Source organism: Giraffa tippelskirchi, chromosome 13, assembly GCF_054371585.1.
Source record: "Giraffa tippelskirchi isolate mGirTip1 chromosome 13, T2T-mGirTip1v1.2.pri, whole genome shotgun sequence".
NCBI classification, from domain to species: domain Eukaryota; kingdom Metazoa; phylum Chordata; class Mammalia; order Artiodactyla; family Giraffidae; genus Giraffa; species Giraffa tippelskirchi.
In genome coordinates, this window is record NC_137287.1 from 23,048,830 (window position 1) to 23,066,950 (window position 18,121).

The 18,121-nt window shown below is 41.1% G+C and overlaps 1 protein-coding gene across 6 annotated transcripts in view; it reads right to left on the minus strand.

Moving 5' to 3' along the window:
• LYRM1 (LYR motif containing 1) overlaps positions 1-18,121 on the minus strand; it is a 31,442-nt gene that overhangs the window by 5,552 nt on the left and 7,769 nt on the right. For 3 of the 6 annotated variants that reach the window (XM_081554633.1, XM_081554630.1, XM_081554634.1), the window contains exon 2: positions 1,580-1,738. In XM_081554633.1, the coding sequence (XP_081410759.1) occupies positions 1,580-1,738 (159 nt within the window). Of the gene's footprint in view, positions 1-1,579; positions 1,739-2,939; positions 3,014-14,463; positions 14,553-15,160; positions 15,192-18,121 lie in introns of those variants that run through there. The other 3 variants (XM_081554629.1, XM_081554631.1, XM_081554635.1) reach the window with 3 other exon arrangements.

Below are 18,121 nucleotides of genomic sequence, written 5' to 3' on the forward strand. Positions count from 1 at the left end.
CCTACAAGCCACACAGTGTGGCAAAAAAAGAAAAAAAAAAAAATCCTGAGCCCATAGCTTCCATATGTGTATTTATAAATTTACTAAACTATTAATAATTCAATAATAAATATATATAATAGACATTTTTAAAGGAGCAATAAAAATAAATAGAAACAGCACTTACGATATTTTATTTCTATTTCTCAAAGGACTATTCAGGACCTCAGGGGGTACACACACACTGATGTGGTATGCATGGTCTATGCCAAAAGCCGAAAAAGTTTGGGGAAGTTGGAGGATGGTCAGAAAAGAGGAAAGGAGTTTCACAAGCAGGTTGGTATTAAAAGCATGTAGGCTTCAGGGATTACGAGAAGGGAAGGATATTATAGATTGGGAGGGTTTTTAAGGTAGCACTTAAACCCAGTGGTAATTTTACACTTCTTTCCATCTAACTGTGAAACATCTTTCAGGGACCCTGTCTTGGTTTTGCTCAGTTATATCCCTGATGTCTAATCTGATGTTTGGAACATGGTAGACACTCAGCTACTTGTTGAATAAAAGAATGAGAGGAAAGGGTCACAAAGTAGTGGCAGAAGCTATGGAAGAAATGGGAAAAATGGGAAAGGGAGGTGTTCTTGTGGAAAGATGAATGCTGCTTTGGGCTATTATGCTTGTGGTGAGTTCCTACAGGTGGCTGATGAGACACCAAGATATGGGATCTGGAGCCATGGTCTTTGGGCCTCAGTATGGAGGAGTGACCTTCAGAGGACCCTTATAGCTGGTGGGAGAGTGTGTGAAAAAGGGCAGAAAGGAGACTGAGACAGGGGTCAGAGAGGGAAAAGTAGAGTATATTGTCAGGAAGTTTCACAAAGTGAACAGTGACAACACTGAATCCATGAGCAAGAGGCAAGAAAAGTCAGGAGCTGAAAACCTCTTTCCACACTTAGAGCCAGACAGACTTCCTAAGAAGCTGACAGATAATACTTTATGGTTTGTCAAATCAAGCCTCTTAGAATGGTTTTTGGCTCCTTGGTATTTGGGTTCACCTAGCTAATGGAGGCACCATTTTACCCAGTTCTGAGATCTCAAAGGGCAAAGCCTCTCTGCTAGCCAAAGAGGCTTGAGTTCAAAGGTAAGTTATGAAGGGAACCTTTGCCTTAATCCTATTCTCTTTCCTCTGAATGGGTTCATACTTGGGAGGCTCTGAATAGCTTATGAATTGAAAAAACCAAACACAACTCAGAGCACTTCCTGTGGGAGTGACCGACAACAGGCACAGTATGTGAGGAACCGATCCTACCCTGAAAATTCTCACTGGACTGACTTAGGTCACCTGGCTCACGCAGTCTTCTGAGGATGCTGAGCCACTTACCAGCTGGACTGAGACTTGAAGAAAATGAAGAGAGAAACCCAGGCTGGGCTCTGTTTTCCAGTGGTTGGGTAAGCCAGCTAGGTTGTGCCTCTGGCCCCTTCTTGCTCCACATTCTGTCCCTCTAATTTGTGCTGCTCAGTCCTCTCAACTATAGGATAGAAAAGAAATGAACAAACGCCACCAGAATTGCTCTCCTCCTTGCAATCTCCAACGGGGCCTACTTACATTTTTGTTTTTTTGGAACAGTGTTCTGGCTTCATTTAATATGTACTGTTTTTCTTTAATGGTGTCTTCCATCTGCCCTGATGCAGCCTGCCATTTCCTCGCAAGCCTGAAAATTCTGCGGTAGAGGCCAAGAACTTCTTGTCGTGTTGCCATTGTCATCTTCCGACCCACCAAAATAGAAGGAGGATAATTTGCATAAAAATTCAGTTTGACAGTAGGCAGTACAGCAGCTGTACATTTTAAAAAATCAAGCTCTTTAATTAGTCTAGAAAATAACTGCTCTTTCTCAACAGATATGTTTGGTAACATTGCCAGAATGGTGCTGTATGAATACCAGCAATCTCTTAGACAGCCTTGTACATCATCCCTTAGTTGAAGCTTGTGCAACCTTGCTGTTTGCCATGATGACTATTTTTATGAATATGACAAAACCAAAATGCACATTTAATGTTCTTTAAACCAGTATATTCTTTCCCAGAATATCTTAGAAATGATGCTTTTAGTGTATATACTGGTAAAATTACATTACTAACTTGAGTGCACAGGAGAAGGCACATTTTGAATAACTGAATTTTCTAGTTATGTGAGAACTTGATTTTAATGCAGGCGTTGTAAACTGAAGTGCCTCTGGGGCCTAGCAGGCAACAAAATGAGGAAATTTGGCTAGTGGGGACAGTGGCCAACTAGAGAAGATGTGGCTCCTTGAAAGGGAACAGTTGCTACTCAGTACCAGCCAGCTATTCTCATGTAGAATTGAGGGCCTAAGGGTGCCAGGTTTCCTGACAGCTTAACAATAGGTGGCAGTCAAGATGTTTAAAATATGAAATTTCAAAAAATACAGTATTTATTTTTGAAAATGCAAGTACCAAGAGGGCCAAATAAAATGAGTCCGCAGGCTCAATTCCACTTGTCAGGTTTGAATCTTTTTTAGTTCATCATAATCTTGTTGAATATATTTCTCAAAATTGTTGGTCTACTTACTTCCTTCCTTGGCAACATAAGAACTGTATAATAAGTACAACTGAAAATCTTTCTAATGACTGAAGATCTTGTGGCCCCTCTGAGTTTTCACTCTGAAATACATCAGTTTTAATTTCAGAGGATTTGGCTAAGGGAACCAACCCAAGTATATTCCTGAAAGCTAGCAGTATTTTTAAAAATTAAATTTCTGTTAAAGTCATTTTTATTATAAAATATTTCAGGTATACAAAATATATAGTTAATAACATAATTAAGTCATATATTCATAAAGAATCTTAAAGAATAAATTATATATATAGTCAAAACCCCACTGTACCCCTTCCAAATCAAATTCCCTCTCCTCTCCCCTAGAAGGAATCACTATCCTGAAATTGTTTACCTTTCTCACATATTGGGCTTCCCTGATAGCTCAGTTGGTAAAACGATCCGCCTGCAATGCAGGAGACCCTGGTTTGATTCCTGGGTCAGGAAGATCTGCTGGAGAAGGGATAGGCTACCCACTCCAGTATCCTGGCCTAGAGAATTCCATGGACGATATAGCCCATGGGGTTGCAAAGAGTCAGGCACTACTGAGTGACTTTCACTTCACTTTTCACATATAGCTTTATGCTTAATATAATATTGCTTAGCCAGTTAAAACATTTATATATATGAAGTATTATATCCTTTCACTTGCCTTTTTTGCTCATACTTGTACAATTCATCCATATCCTGTAGCTGTGGCTCATATATTCTAACTACTGCAATTCAGTCCACTGCATGAAGATATCCCAACATACTTGTCTATTCTCCTACTGATGGACATTGAATTTTTTCCCCTTCCCATTCTTTTTTACTTATGCAAAACCTTCAGCCTATTTTTTTAAAATAATTTTACTTATTTATTTATGGTTGTGCTGGGTCTTTGTTGCTGTGTGGGCTTTTCTCTAGACTGGCAAACGGGGGTTACTCTCTAGTTGTGGTTCATGAGCTTCTCATCTCGTGGCTTCTCTTGTTCTGGAGCACTGGCTCTAGGCCACACAGTCTTCAATAGTTGCAGCATGTGGGCTCACTAGTTTTAGCTCCTGGGCTCTTGAGCATGGCTCAATAGTTCTGGTACACATGCTTAGTTGCTCTATGGCATGTAGGATCCTCCTGGACCAGGGATCAAACCCGTATCTCTTGCATTGGCAGGTGGACTCTACCACTGAGCCAGCAGGGAAGCCCTAGCCTATTTCCTTACTGTTAACTTATACATCTAAAAGAAATTCAGGGAGCTTGGGCAAGATGGCACAGTGGGAAGACCCTGAGCTCACCTCTACAGGCACACCAAAATTGCAACTATTGATGAGAAAGCCTGGAATATAACAGAAAAGATCTCCTACAACTAAATATATAAAGAATGAAATAGGTAGGAGGGGCGGAGCTCTGGTATAGTCAAGATCCATACCCCTAAGTGGGTGACCCACAAACAGAAGAATAATTACAATTGCAGAAGTTCTCAAGAAGCAGTAGCTCCAAGCTCCATATCAGGTTCCTCAGGTTGGGAGTCTGGCACAAGGAAGACAAGCCCCTAGAATGATTGGCTTTGAAAGTCAGAGAGGCTTACTTTTGAGAGATCCAGAGAGTGATGGGATATAGTGACTATTCTCAAAATGTACATACAGACTATCACATGGGCAGAAGCAGTAATGTGAAGGAGCCTAGGTCAGACCCACGTGCTGATCGTGAAGAGTCTTCTGGAGATACAAGGGGCAATTGGAGCTCGTCCTGGAGTCATAGAAACTGATGGCAAGTGGTTTGGGGAGCTCGTTACCACATGGACCTATTGCTGGCAAGCATCACTTTGGAATTCTTCCTCTAGCTTATTAGACATCAACCAGACATCAACAACCTGTGTGGGACGCCTCAGGCCAAGTAGCTAGCTGAGCAGAGACACACCCCACCAACCATCAAACAAGCTGCCTTAAGACTCCCTGAACCCACAGCAATCTCAGGACATGGTTCTATCCAGAAAAGGGCCAGGAACTTGCCCCACACACCACACACAGTAGACCCAGGACTTCCAAGACCCTACGGCCTACCCTGAAGGACACTTGGACTTAGCTCTGCCTACCAGTGGGGCAACACTAGCCTTAGGACCACTACAGCCCTGAAGCCTGCCATGGCAGGACCCAACCCACCTACCATCAGGCTGGCACCAGGAGCAGAATCCCTAGGCCACCACCAACAAGCCAGTATCAGCTCTGAGACATGCTGGGACCTTTAGAGCCAGCTGCCCCAGGATCAGGCCTCATCTACCAGCAGCCAACACAAGCTTTGGGACACCCTGTGCCCTGTAGCCAGCTGTGTCAGGAATCAGCTGCACCTATCAGCAGGTAGATGCTAGACTGGGGAACCATGACTCTGCAAACACCCACCCCAGAACCTAGCTTTACCCACCAGTGAGCCAGGATTAGCCCTGCAGCCCCTCATGATTTTATAGCCAGCTGTCTCGTGACCCAGTCCCACCAATCAGCAGTTGGCAGCATCAGAACAAGGCAGGGCCTAACAAGCAGTTAGACAAGGGGCCAGCCATGCCTACCAGACTGCCCACAGTAGTCAGCCCATCATAAATGAAGGACCCATGCAGCTCACATAGTGGGTACCCCTTGAGCATATAGTTCTGATGACCAGATAAGAGTGTGGTGGCAGGATGCACAGAATGTTTCCTACAAAAGACCATTTTTCCAAGGTCAGGAAATGAAATCAATCTACCAGATATATAGACATAAAAATGGCAAATTAGGCAAAATTAGGTGATAGAGGGAACACGTTCCAAATGAAGGAATAAGATAAAACCCTAGAAGAAAAACTAAGTGAAGTAGAAATAGGCATTTACCCAATAAAGAGTTCAAGGTAATAAACATAAACATGATTAAAGAACATGGGAGAGAATGGATAAACAGAGTGAGAAGTTAGATGTTTTTAACAGAGTTAGAAAATATAAAGAAAACCAAATAGAGATGAAGAGTATAATAACTGAAATAAAAGACACAGTAATGTAAATCATTGAAGGTGAATAGAAAAAAGAATTAAGAATAAAAAGAAATCTAGGAGACATTTAGGAAATGATGCAGAAAAAGCTTTTGACAAAATTCAACATCCACTTATGATAAAAACTTCCCAGAAAGTGGACACAGAGGAGATATCCCTCAAAACAATAAACACCATATATGACAAAATAACATTCAATGGTGAAAAGCTGAAAGCATTGCCTCTAAGATGAGGAACAAGACAAGGATGCCCATTCTCTCAACATAGTTTTGGCAGTCCTAGCCATAGCAATCAGAGAAGAAAAATAAAAGGAATCCAAATTTTAAAGGAAGAAGTAAAACTGTCACTGTCTCCAGATGGCATGATACCATATATAAAAAATTCTAAAGATCCCACCAGAAAACTACAAGAGCTTATCAATAAATTCAGTAGAGTTGCAGGATACAAAATTAATATATAGAAACCTGCTGCATTTGTCTCTACTAACAACAAACTATCAGACAGAGAAATAAATAATTCTATTCATCATCATATCAAAAAAAATAAAATATCTCAAAATAAACCTACTAAGGAGGTAGAAGATATCTTGGACTGGAAGAATTAATATTGTTAAACTTATCATGCTACCTAAGGCAATCTACAAATACAATGCAATCCCTGTCAAAATACTGATGGCATTGTTCACAGAACTAGGACAAATGTTTAAAAATGTGTATAGAAACACAACAGACCCTGAATAGCCAAAACATCTTCAGAAAGAACAGAGCTGGCAGTAACACACTCCCTGACTTCAGACTATACTACGAAGTTATGCTTATCATAACAGTATCATACATCACTTACAAAGATAAACTTAAAATAGATTAAAGACCTATATGTAAGACTGAAAGCTGCAGGACTCCTAGAAAACACAGACAGAACACTCTGACATAAACTGTGGCAATTTTTCTTGACTTGTTTCTAAGACAAAGGAAACAAAAGCAAAACTTAAACAAAATGGGGCCTAATTAAACTTAAAAGCTTTTTTACAGCAAACGAAACCATTGACAAAATGAAAAAACATCCTACTGAGTGGAGAAAATATTTGTAAATAATATGACTGATAAGAGGTTAATATCCAAAAATATAGAGAGAATTCATACAATTAAATATCAATAAAAACAACCTGATTAAAAAATGGGCAGAAGACCCAAATAGACGTTTTTCTGAAGAAGACATACACATGGCCACTGTCACATGAAAAGACACTCAGCATCAGTAATCATCAGTAATCCCTGGTAGCTCACACAATTTGCCTGCAATGCAGGAGACGCAGGTTTGATCCCTGGGTCAGGAAGATCCTCTGGAGAAGGAAATGGCTATCCACTCTAGTATTCTTGCCTAGAGAACTCCATGGACAGATGAGCCTGGCAGTCTACAGTCCACAGGGTTGCAAAGAGTCAGACATGACTGAGTGACTAACACTTATTCTAATCATCAAAAATATGCAAATCAAAACCATAATGAAATATTACTTCATACCTGTCAGACAGCTATCATCAAAAAAAACATAAATAGTAAATATTGGTGAGGACATGGAGGAAAGAGAATAGTTGGTGGGAATCTAACCTGGTGTAGCCACTATGGAAAACAGTATGGAGGTTCCTCGAAAGCTAAAAATGGAACTACCATCAGTTCAGTTCAGTTACATAGTTGTGTCCGATTCTTTGTGACCCCATGGACTGCAGCACGCTAGGCTTCCCTGTCCTTCACCATCTCCTGGAGCTTGCTCAAACTCACATCCATTGAGGTAGTGATGCCATCCAGCCATCTCATCCTCTGTTGTCCCTGTCTCCTCCTCCCTTCAATCTTTCCCAGCCTCGGGGTCTTTTGCAATGAGTCAGTTCTTCATATCAGATGGCCAAAAAGTATTGGGAATTTCAACTTCAGTATCAGTCCTTACAATGAATATTCAGGACCGATTTCATTTAGGATGGACTGGTTGGATCTCCTTGCAGTCCAAGGGACTCTCAAGAGTCTTCTCCAACACCACAGTTCAAAAGCATCAATTCTGCGGTGCTCAGCTTTCTTTATAGTCCAACTCTCACATCCATACATGACCACTGGAAAAACCGTAGCTTTGACTAGATGGACTTATGTCGGCAAAGTAATGTCTCTGCTTTTTAATAATGCTGTCTAGGTTGGTCATAGCTTTTCTTCCAAGGAGCAAGCATCTTTAACTTCATGTCTGCAGTCACCATCTGCAGTGATTTTGGAGCCCAACAAAAAAAATCTGTCACTGTTTCCGTTGTTTCCCCACTTATATGCATGAAGTGATGAGACTGGATGCCATGATATTAGTTTTCTGAATGTTGAGTTTTAAGCCAAATTTTTTACTCTTCTCTTTCACTTCATCAAGAAGCTCTTTAGTTCTTCTTCGCTTTCTGCCATAAGAGTGGTGTCATCTGGTATCTTCAGTTCAGTTCAGTCGCTCAGTCGTGTCCAACTCTTTGTGACCCCATGAACTGCAGCATGCCAGGCCTCCCTGTCCATCTCCAACTCCTGGAGTCCACCCAAACCCATGTCCACTGAGTCAGTGATGCCATCCAACCATCTCATCCTCTGTCATCCCCTTCTCCTCCTGCCCTCAATCTTTCCCAGCATCAGGGTCTTTTCAAATGAGTCAGCTCTTTGCATCAGGTGGCCAAAGTATTGGAGCTTCAGCTTCAACATCAGTCCTTCCAATGAACACCCAGGATTGATCTCCTTTAGGATGGACTGGTTGGATCTCCTTGCAGTCCAAGGGACTCTCAAGAGTTTTCTCCAACACCACAGTTCAAAAGCATCAATTCTGCAGCACTCAGCCTTCTTCACCGTCCAACTCTCACATCCATACATGACCACTGGAAAAACCATAGCCTTGATTAGATGGACTTTTGTTGACAAAGTGATGTCTCTGCTTTTTAATATGCTGTCTAGCTTGGTCATAACTTTCCTTCCAAGGAGTAAGTGTCTTTTAATATCGTGGCTGCAATCACCATCTGCAGTGATTTTGGAGCCCAGAAAAATAAAGTCAGCCACTGTTTCCCCACCTGTTTGCCATCTGATCTCTTTGGTTATTGATATTTCTCCTGGCAATCTTGATTCCAGCTTGTGCTTCATCGAGCCCAGCGTTTCTCATGATGTACTCTGCATATAAGTTAAATAAATAGGGTGACAATATACAGCCTTGATATACTCCTTTTCCTATTTGGAACCAGTCTGTTGTTCCATGTCTGGTTCTAACTGTTGCTTCTTGACCTGCATATTGGTTTCTCAGGAGGCATGTAAGGTGGTCTGGTATTCCCATCTCTTGAAGAATTTTCCACAGTTTGTTGTGATCCACACAGTCAAAGGCTTTGGCATAGTCAATAAAGCAGAAGTAGATGTTTTTCTGAAACTCTCTTGCTTTTTGCTTTTTTGATGATCCAGCGGATGTTGGCAATTTGATCTCTGGTTCCTCTGCCTTTTCTAAATCCAGCTTGAACATCTGGAAGTTCACGGTTCGCATACTATTTAAGCCTGGCTTGGAGAATTTTGAGTATTACTTTGCTAGTGTGTGAGATGAGTGCAATTGTGCGGTAGTTTGAACATTATTTGGCATTGCCTTTCTTTGGGATTAGAATGAAAACTGACCTTTTCCAGACCTGTGGCCACTGCTGAGTTTTCCAAATGTGCTGGCCTATTGAGTGCAACACTTTCACAGCATCATCTTTTAGGATTTGAAATAGCTCAACTGGAATTCCATCACCTCCACTAGCTTTGTTCAGAGTGATGTTTCCTAAGGCCCACTTGACTTCACACTCCAGGATGTCTGGCTCTAGGTGAGTGATCACACCATCATGGTTATCTGGGTCATGAAGATCTTTTTTTGTATAGTTCTTCTGTGTATTCTTGCCCTATGACCAAGCACTTCTATTTCTGGGTATGTATCTGGGAAAAACACTAGTTCAAAATGATAAGTGCACCCAATGTTCATAACATCATTATTTACAACACAAGATAGGGAAGTAACCTAAGTGTCTATCAACAGATGAATGGATAAAGATGTGATATACATACACAATGTGATACTACTCAGCCATAAAAAGAATGAAATTTTGCCATTTGCAACAACATGAATGGACCTGGAGGGTATTGTGCTTAGTGAGATAAATCAGACAGAGAAAGAGAAATATTCTTTATTATCACTTATATATGGAATCTAAAAAATAAAAGAAATGAACGAATAAAACAAAACAGACTCACAGATATAGAGAATGAACTACTGGTTACCAGTGGGGAGACAGTGGGGTAATAGAGAGGTAGGGGATTAAGAGCACAAAGTACGAAATATAAAATCAACAAGCTACCAGGATATATCATATAGCACAGGAGTTAGAGTCAATATTTTATAACAATTTTAAACAGAGTACAATCTATAATAATTTTGAATCACCATGTTGAAAATCTGAAACTAATATTATAAATCAACAATACCTCAATTTAAAAAATGATTTAAAAAAGAAAGTCAAAGAAGATAGGAAAAGAAAGCTCACTACTGGAGGATTGTGATTAGTCGGATTTAGGAGAATGAATACTATATTTGCCTTTAAAACAAATTAGCAGGCTGGGAAGATGAGGATTTGGCAAGTGAGTAGCAAGACCAGGCAGTGGTATACCTCATTATGAGTCCAGGACTTTCCTCAAACAGGTCATCTGCTGAGAAATATGCTGCTCATTGGCCTTTGAGAACAAGACCCATTTCCAACCTATGGTGGAGGGGTAATACATGGAGACTGCACACTTTAGGTTGGTCCTAAACTTATGAGGATTTAGGCAGCTAAAGAAAGCAGATGCGAGCTGGAAGGAGCTGTGTTCTCCAGAAATTCTGAAGGAATTCAAGGAATTCACCTGAGAGAGAATGTCTGTATGGCTATACCTCCTACTTATCCTGACACTGATGACCTTTCTTAAGCAACGAGGAATAAACCACAGCTTAACCATTTTTTCAAATGGTTAAGAAATCACTACTTCACCCAAATCCAAAAGTTAAAAGGGCTAAAGTTATATCCATTATACCTGATATTCATTTTGACATGGACTATGCTGTGCTATGCTTAGTTGCTCAGTCGTGTCCACCTCTTTATGACCCCATGTACAGTACCCGCCAGGCTCCTCTGTCCATGGGGATTCTCCAGGAAAGAAGAATACTGGAGTGGGTTGCCATGCCCTCCTCCTGGGGATCTTCCCAACCCAGGGATCGAACCCAGGTCTCTCGCATTGCAGGCAGATTCTTTACCAGCCTAGCTACCAGGGAAGCCCAACATCCATTATACCTCACAGGAAAAAACACTTAAAAGGAATTCATACAAATTAAGAGAGATCATCATGCATTGTGGCTAATCATAATGAAAACTTATAGAATTAATGATGTTTTTCCTGGTAAAAAAAAAACAGGTTTCTGAGTTTCTGGCTATCCCTAAAACTCCATGGTTTCATACAAAAATACATGAATCAGTTCCTGCGAGGAGCACAGTCTGCAACAAACTTCTATTCACAACTGCTTCACTTCCCTGTCATTAACAGATGAAACTTCCTTGACCACACAATACCAAAAGAGGAAGGTGAAGGCAAACTGGCATATTAAAACAGCAGCAACCTTCTCCAAAGTCTGACTTTCATTTCTTTCTTTCTAGTACTCTAAGAACCACAGCTTCATACTTTAACTGATCATACTATATATATCTGACACACAAGCCTTGCCACTACCATACTTGAGGTAACAAGCAGAACTAACAACCGGTATTTAAGAGGACCATTTTCAAAACACTTTAATGTTTTAAGTGTTTTGAAAACTAATCCTGGTACTTCCTTAGTAATCCAGTGATTGAGAACCCGGCTCCCAATGCAGGGGAAGCTTGTTTCATCCCTGGTCAGGGAACTAAAATCCCACAAGCCTTGGGGCAACTGCTGAGCCCTTATGCTCTAGAGCCTGTGCTCTGAAACAAGAGAGGCTCACATGCTGCAAAAAACCCTGAAAGGGAAATAAGTGATGTCTCCCTTTCCAACACTAGGTGACCCAGAAAACTCAACTCCAAAAGATTTCCACACTCAGTCTAAGCAGTATTACGTACTATTAACAAGTGGGTGTTACAAAGCTTGTGATCCTAGAACAAAATCAGTCACGTAAGTAAAAAAAAAAACAAAAATTTAAAGCTATTTTCCTTTTGGCTTATATTTCTATTCCTAGGAAGCCACGTATTTAGGAAAAGTGCCTTTTCCCTAAGAGTTTTCCTCCTTTTGGATTTAATGGCTTGAAACCAACATTTATTCCTCTATCAATTATTTCTCATGATTGATGCAGGGCTAAGTCAGCCTCTATCCTTCTTCACTAGTATCAGGGGTTGATCTGATGCAGCGGGGTCTGCTGGGATTCTCCCATGGGCGATATAAGGAATATTAAGTTGTTTAGAGGACCACAAGTGAACTGTAGTCACAAGTGCCTGTGAAATTAGTTCTTAAATTTAGAACTTTTTAAAATTTTGTAACTTTTATCCTGAGAATGATAGTTCTTCAAGTTCTGCTTTTCACTTTGAGTCGAGTCGAGTGAAGTCGCTTAGTCATGTCCAACTCTTTACGACCCCATGGACTGTAGCCTTCCAGGCTCCTCCGTCCATGGGATTTTCCAGGTAAGAGTACTGGAGTGGGTTGCCATTTCCTTAACCCTCAAATCCCAGAATGAGGAAAGATAAGAGATAGGAAGTGTGCCTGGGAGGAACTGTGACTAGAAATTAGGCTCTTTTCTTCAAGTCATACTTCATGTATAAACACAGTGCCAGGATAACACTTGTTATCAAGCACCTACCATGTGCAGCCTGTACTATTAAGAAAGGCTGATAAATGTTGCTGCTAGTACATTTTGGCCTCAGGACATACTCAGAACTTTCCCCTAAAGCAAGTGTCCCAAAGATTGGATGGTGAGGTAATTTTTGATGTATAATAGAATATTTATTTTCTTACTGTGATTCTCTTAATGTGTTTTAATAGTCCACCAAATACACGACCCAGATAATCACGATGGTGTGATCACTTACCTAGAGCCAAACATCCTGGAATGTGAAGTCAAGCGGGCTTTAGGAAGTATCACTATGAACAAAGCTAGTGGAGGTGATGGAATTCCAGTTGAGCTATTTCAAATCCTAAAAGATGATGCTGTCAAAGTGTTACACTCAATATGCCAGCACATTTGGAAAACACAGGGTGGCCACAGGACTGGAACAGGTCAGTTTTCATTCCAATCCCAAAGAAAGGCAATGCCAAAGAATGCTCAAACTACCCCACAATTGCACTCATCTCACACACTAGCAGAGTAATACTCAAAATTCTCCAAACCAGGCTTCAGCAATATGTGAACCATGAACTTCCAGATGTTCAAGCTGGTTTTAGAAAAGGCAGAGGAACCAGAGAGCAAATTGCCAACATCCGATGGATCATCAAAAAAGCAAGCGAGTCCCAGAAAAACATCTATTTCTGCTTTATTGACTATGCCAAAGCCTTTGACTGTGTGGATCACAATAAACTGTGGAAAATTCTGAAAGAGATGGGAATACCAGACCACCTGACCTGCTTCTTGAGAAACCTGTATGCCGGTCAGGAAGCAACAGTTAGAACTGGACATGGAACAACAGACTGGTTCCAAATAGGAAAAGAAGTACATCAAGGCTGTATATTGTCACCCTGCTTATTTAACTTATATGCAGAGTACATCATGAGAACTGCTGGGCTGGAAGAAGTACAAGCTGGAATCAAGATTTCTGGGAGAAATATCAATAACCTCAGATATGCAGATGACACCACCCTTATGGCAGAAAGTGAAGAACTAAAGAGCCTCTTGATGAAAGTGAGAGAGGAGAGTGAAAAAGTTGGCTTAAAGCTCAACATTCAGAAAACTAAGATCATGGCATCTGGTCCCATCACTTCATGGCAAATAGTTGGGGAAATAGTGGAAACAGTGGCTGACTTTATTTTTGGGGGCTCCAAAATCACTGCAGATGGTGACTGCAGCCATGAAATTAAAAGACGCTTACTCCTTGGAAGGAAAGTTATGACCAAGTTAGACAGCGTATTAAAAAGCAGAGACATTACTTTGTCAACAAAGGTCTGTCTAGTCAAGGCTATGGTTTTTCCAGTGGTCATGTATGGATGTGAGAGTTGGACTATAAAGAAAGCTGAGCACCGAAAAATTGATGCTTTTGAACTGTGGTGTTGGAGAATACTCTTTGAGAGTCCCTTGGACTGCAAGGAGATCCAACTGCATGGAGATCCATCCTAAAGGAGATCAGTCCTGAGTGTTCATTGAAAGAACTGATGTTGAATCTGAAACTCCAATACTTTGGCCACCTGATGTGAAGAGCTGACTCATTTGAAATGACCCTGATGCTGGGAAAAATTGAGGGCAGGAGGAGAAGGGCACGACAGAGGATGAGATGGTTGGATGGCATCACCGACTCAATGGACATGAGTTTGGGTAAATTCCGGGAGTTGGTGATGGACAGGGAGGCCTGGTGTGCTGTGGTCCACGGGGTCACAAAGAGTTGGACACGACTGAGCGACTGAACTGAACTGAAACCCACGACTTAAAGTGATTTCTATTTTGTAGTGCTACCTTTACACATATTACAGAAATTTTTAAGCTGGTTTAAAATATAGGAATATAATAGTAAAAATTATGATGTGGAGTCCCAAAAAAAGCCAAGCTTGGGAAATGGAGCTCTAACGCACTCTATTGTGGTGTTTGTTCTGGCTGAGCTTTTCACTTAGGATGCCTGTTTTGGCTGGCCATGTCAACTTGTAGACACTAGTTTACTCTCAAGCTTTTTTTTGAGTACCTCTTTCACTGCTTTTATCACATCCAGTTTCACTGTGTCTTTTTCTTCCCAGAGTGAATTCCTAGAGGGCAGGGACTGCATTTTGCTCACTAAAGGAATAAAAATAACAGTAATAGCTATCACCGATTCAGTGGACATTAATTGAGCAAACTTTGGGAGATAGTGAAGGACAGAGAAGCCTGGCATGCTTCACAAAGAATCAGACACGACTTAGTGACTGAACAACACTTATTTTGTACTTAGTCTGTGCCAGGCTTTCTAGGTACTTTATATACATATATATTAATTCCCATAACCATCACAGTTCTATAAGGTAAACACATTATCCTATTTTATAAAAGAGGATCCTGACACAAAAAGAGGTTAAGTAACCTGAGCACAGCCACAAGGAGAGGAAGAGGTGGAGCCAGGACTCAAAATCATAGGATGGAGTCAGAGTACCAACTTTTAATCACTAAATAGGCTGCTCAATCTAAGTAAATGTGGTTGAATGTTTGCTGATTGCTTTAAAGAGCTTAGCCAGTTGTGACAATGGGAACTAAATGTTATTCCCTTCCTGCACAGAGCAAAAGACCATTCTTTTTGCACCTAGATATGAATTGCAATTACCCTTTTATAAGGTCTCCACCTTATAAATATGTTATTTACCCCTCCCCTGCAACTGTCCTTCCTCAGTAATGAAGTTACACATCAGTACCTTTAGAGGAGGCCGTGCACTTGGCTGGACTGCTTTAATCTTCTGTTCCCCGTAGCAACACTGTTCCTGACACTTCAAAGGGAGCTGACATCACAGAAGAGATACCAGCACTCATTACAATACTACTACCCTGTAGGTCTTACTCTTCCCTCCCAAGAATCTATCCATCCATCCATCTAACATTTATTCAGTGCCATGTGCCAGGTACATGCAGTTCTAGGCTTATAGTGATAAACAAGCAGCCACGGTCCCTGACCCAGAGTTTATATCCAATTGGCAGAGGCAGATGATATACAAGAAAAACAATTTTTCTTGGTGATATGTGTTCTCAAAGAATGAAACAGTAATATTCATTCATCCCGCCCCCAATCCTTTCCAGCATTAGGGTCTTTTCCAATGAGTCAACTCTTCGCATGAGGTGGCCAAAGTATTGGAGTTTCAGCTTCAACATCAGTTCTTTCAATGAACACCCAGGACTGATCTCCTTTAGGATGGACTGGTTGGATCTTCTTGCAGTCCAAGGGACTCTCAAGAGTCTTCTCCAACACCACAGTTCAAAAGCATCAATTCTGCGGCGCTCAGCTTTCTTTATAGTCCAACTCTCACATCCATACATGACCACTGGAAAAACCATAGCCTTGACTACACGGACCTTTGTTGGCAAAGTAATGTCTCTGCTTTTAAATATGCTATCTAGGTTGGTCATAACCTTCCTTCCAAGGAGTAAGTGTCTTTTAATTTCATGGCTGCAATCACCATCAGCAGTGATTTTGGAGCCCCCCAAAATAAAGTCTGACACTGTTTCCACTGTTTCCCCATCTATTTGCCATGAAGTGATGGGACCAGATGCCATGATCTTAGTTTTCTGAACATTGAGCTTTAAGCCAACTTTTTCACACTCCTCTTTCACTTTCATCAAGAGGCTCTTTAGTTCTTCTTCGCTTTCTGCCATAAGGGTGGTGTCATCTGCATATCTGAGGTTATTGATATTTCTCCCAGAAATCTTGATTCCAGCTTGTGTTTCTTCCAGCCCAGTGTTTCTCATGATGTACTCTGCATATAAGTTAAATAAGCAGGGTGACAATATACAGCCTTGACGTACTTCTTTTCCTATTTGGAACCAGTCTGTTGTTCCATGTCCAGTTCTAACTGTTGCTTCCTGACCGGCATACAGGTTTCTCAAGAGGCAGGTCAGACGGTCTGGTATTCCCATCTCTTGAAGAATTTTCCACAGTTTATTGTGATCCACACAGTCAAAGGCTTTGGCATAGTCAATAAAGCAGAAATAGATGTTTTTCTGGGACTCTCTCGCTTTTTCGATGATCCAGCGGATGTGGGCAATTTGATCTCTGGTTCCTCTGCCTTTTCTAAAACCAGCTTGAACATCTGGAAGTTCATGGTTCACGTATTGCTGAAGCCTGGCTTGGAGAATTTTGAACATTACTTTACTAGTGTGTGAGATGAGTGCAATTGTGGGGTAGTTTGAGCATTCTTTGGCATTGCCTTTCTTTGGGATTGGAATGAAAACTGACCTTTTCTAGTCCTGTGGCCACTGCTGAGTTCTCCAGATTTGCTGGCATATTGAGTGCAGCACTTTCACAGCATTATCTTTCAGGATCTGAAATAGCTCAACTGGAATTCCATCACCTCCACTAGCTTTGTTCGTAGTGATGCTTTCTAAGGCCCACTTGACTTCACATTCCAGGATGTCTGGCTCTAGGTGAGTGATCACACCATTGTGATTATCTGGGTCATGAAGATCTTTTTTGTAGAGTTCTTCTGTGTATTCTTGCCACCTCTTCTTAATAGCTTCTGCTTCTGTTAGGTCCATACCATTTCTGTCCTTTATCGAGCCCATCTTTGCATGAAATGTTCCTTTGGTATCTCTAATTTTCTTGAGGAGATCTCCAGTCTTTCCCGTTCTGTTGTTTTCCTCTATTTCTTTGCACTGATCACTGAGGAAGGCTTTATCTCTCCTTGCTATTCTTTGGAGCTCTGCATTCAGATGGGAATCTCTTTCCTTTTCTCCTTTGCTTTTCACTTTTCTTCTTTTCACAGTTATTTGTAAGGCCTCCTCAGACAGCCATTTTGCTTTTTTGCATTTCTTTTCCATGGGGATGGTCTTGATCCCTGTCTCCTGTACAATGTCACGAACCTCCATCCATAGTTCATCAGGCACTCTGTCTATAGATCTAGTCCCTTAAATCTATTTGTCACTTCCACTGTATAATCATAAGGGATTTGATTTAGGTCATACCTGAATGGTCTAGTGGTTTTCCCTACTTTCTTCAATTTAAGTTTGTATTTGCCAATAAGGAGTTCATGATCTGAGCCACAGTCTGCTCCTGGTCTTGTTTTGGCTGACTCTATAGAGCTTTTCCATCTTTGGCTGCAAAGAATATAATCAATCTGATTTCGATGTTGACCATCTGGTGATGTCCATGTGTAGAGTCTTCTCTTGTGTTGTTGGAAGAGGGTGTTTGCTATGACCAGTGCGTTCTCTTGGCAGAACTCTATTAGCCTTTGCCCTGCTTCATTCTGTACTCCAAGGCCAAATTTGCCTGTTATGCCAGGTGTTTCCTGACTTCCTACTTTTGCATTCCAGTCCCTTTTAATGAAAAGGACATCTTTTTTGGGTGTTAGTTCTAAAAGGTCTTGTCAGTGATATATGAGTTGGGTCTTGAATGGTGTTAAGGAACCTATAAATGGTAAGAGCTCAGGGGAAGAAGATGCAGGAAGAAAGAACAGTAGGGACAAAGGCTATGAAGTGGGAACCAATCTCAGTGTTACCACAATTGAGAGTCTATGGGGGAAGTGAGCCGACAGGTGTACAGAATACAACACAGGTTGGGAGAGCAGGCCTTGGAAAGGAGTTTGTAGTCTAAGAGCAAAAGAAGACACTGGTAGGTTTTAGGCAAGTAACAGTATACTGGTCTGATCTGATTTACAATTTTTATAACA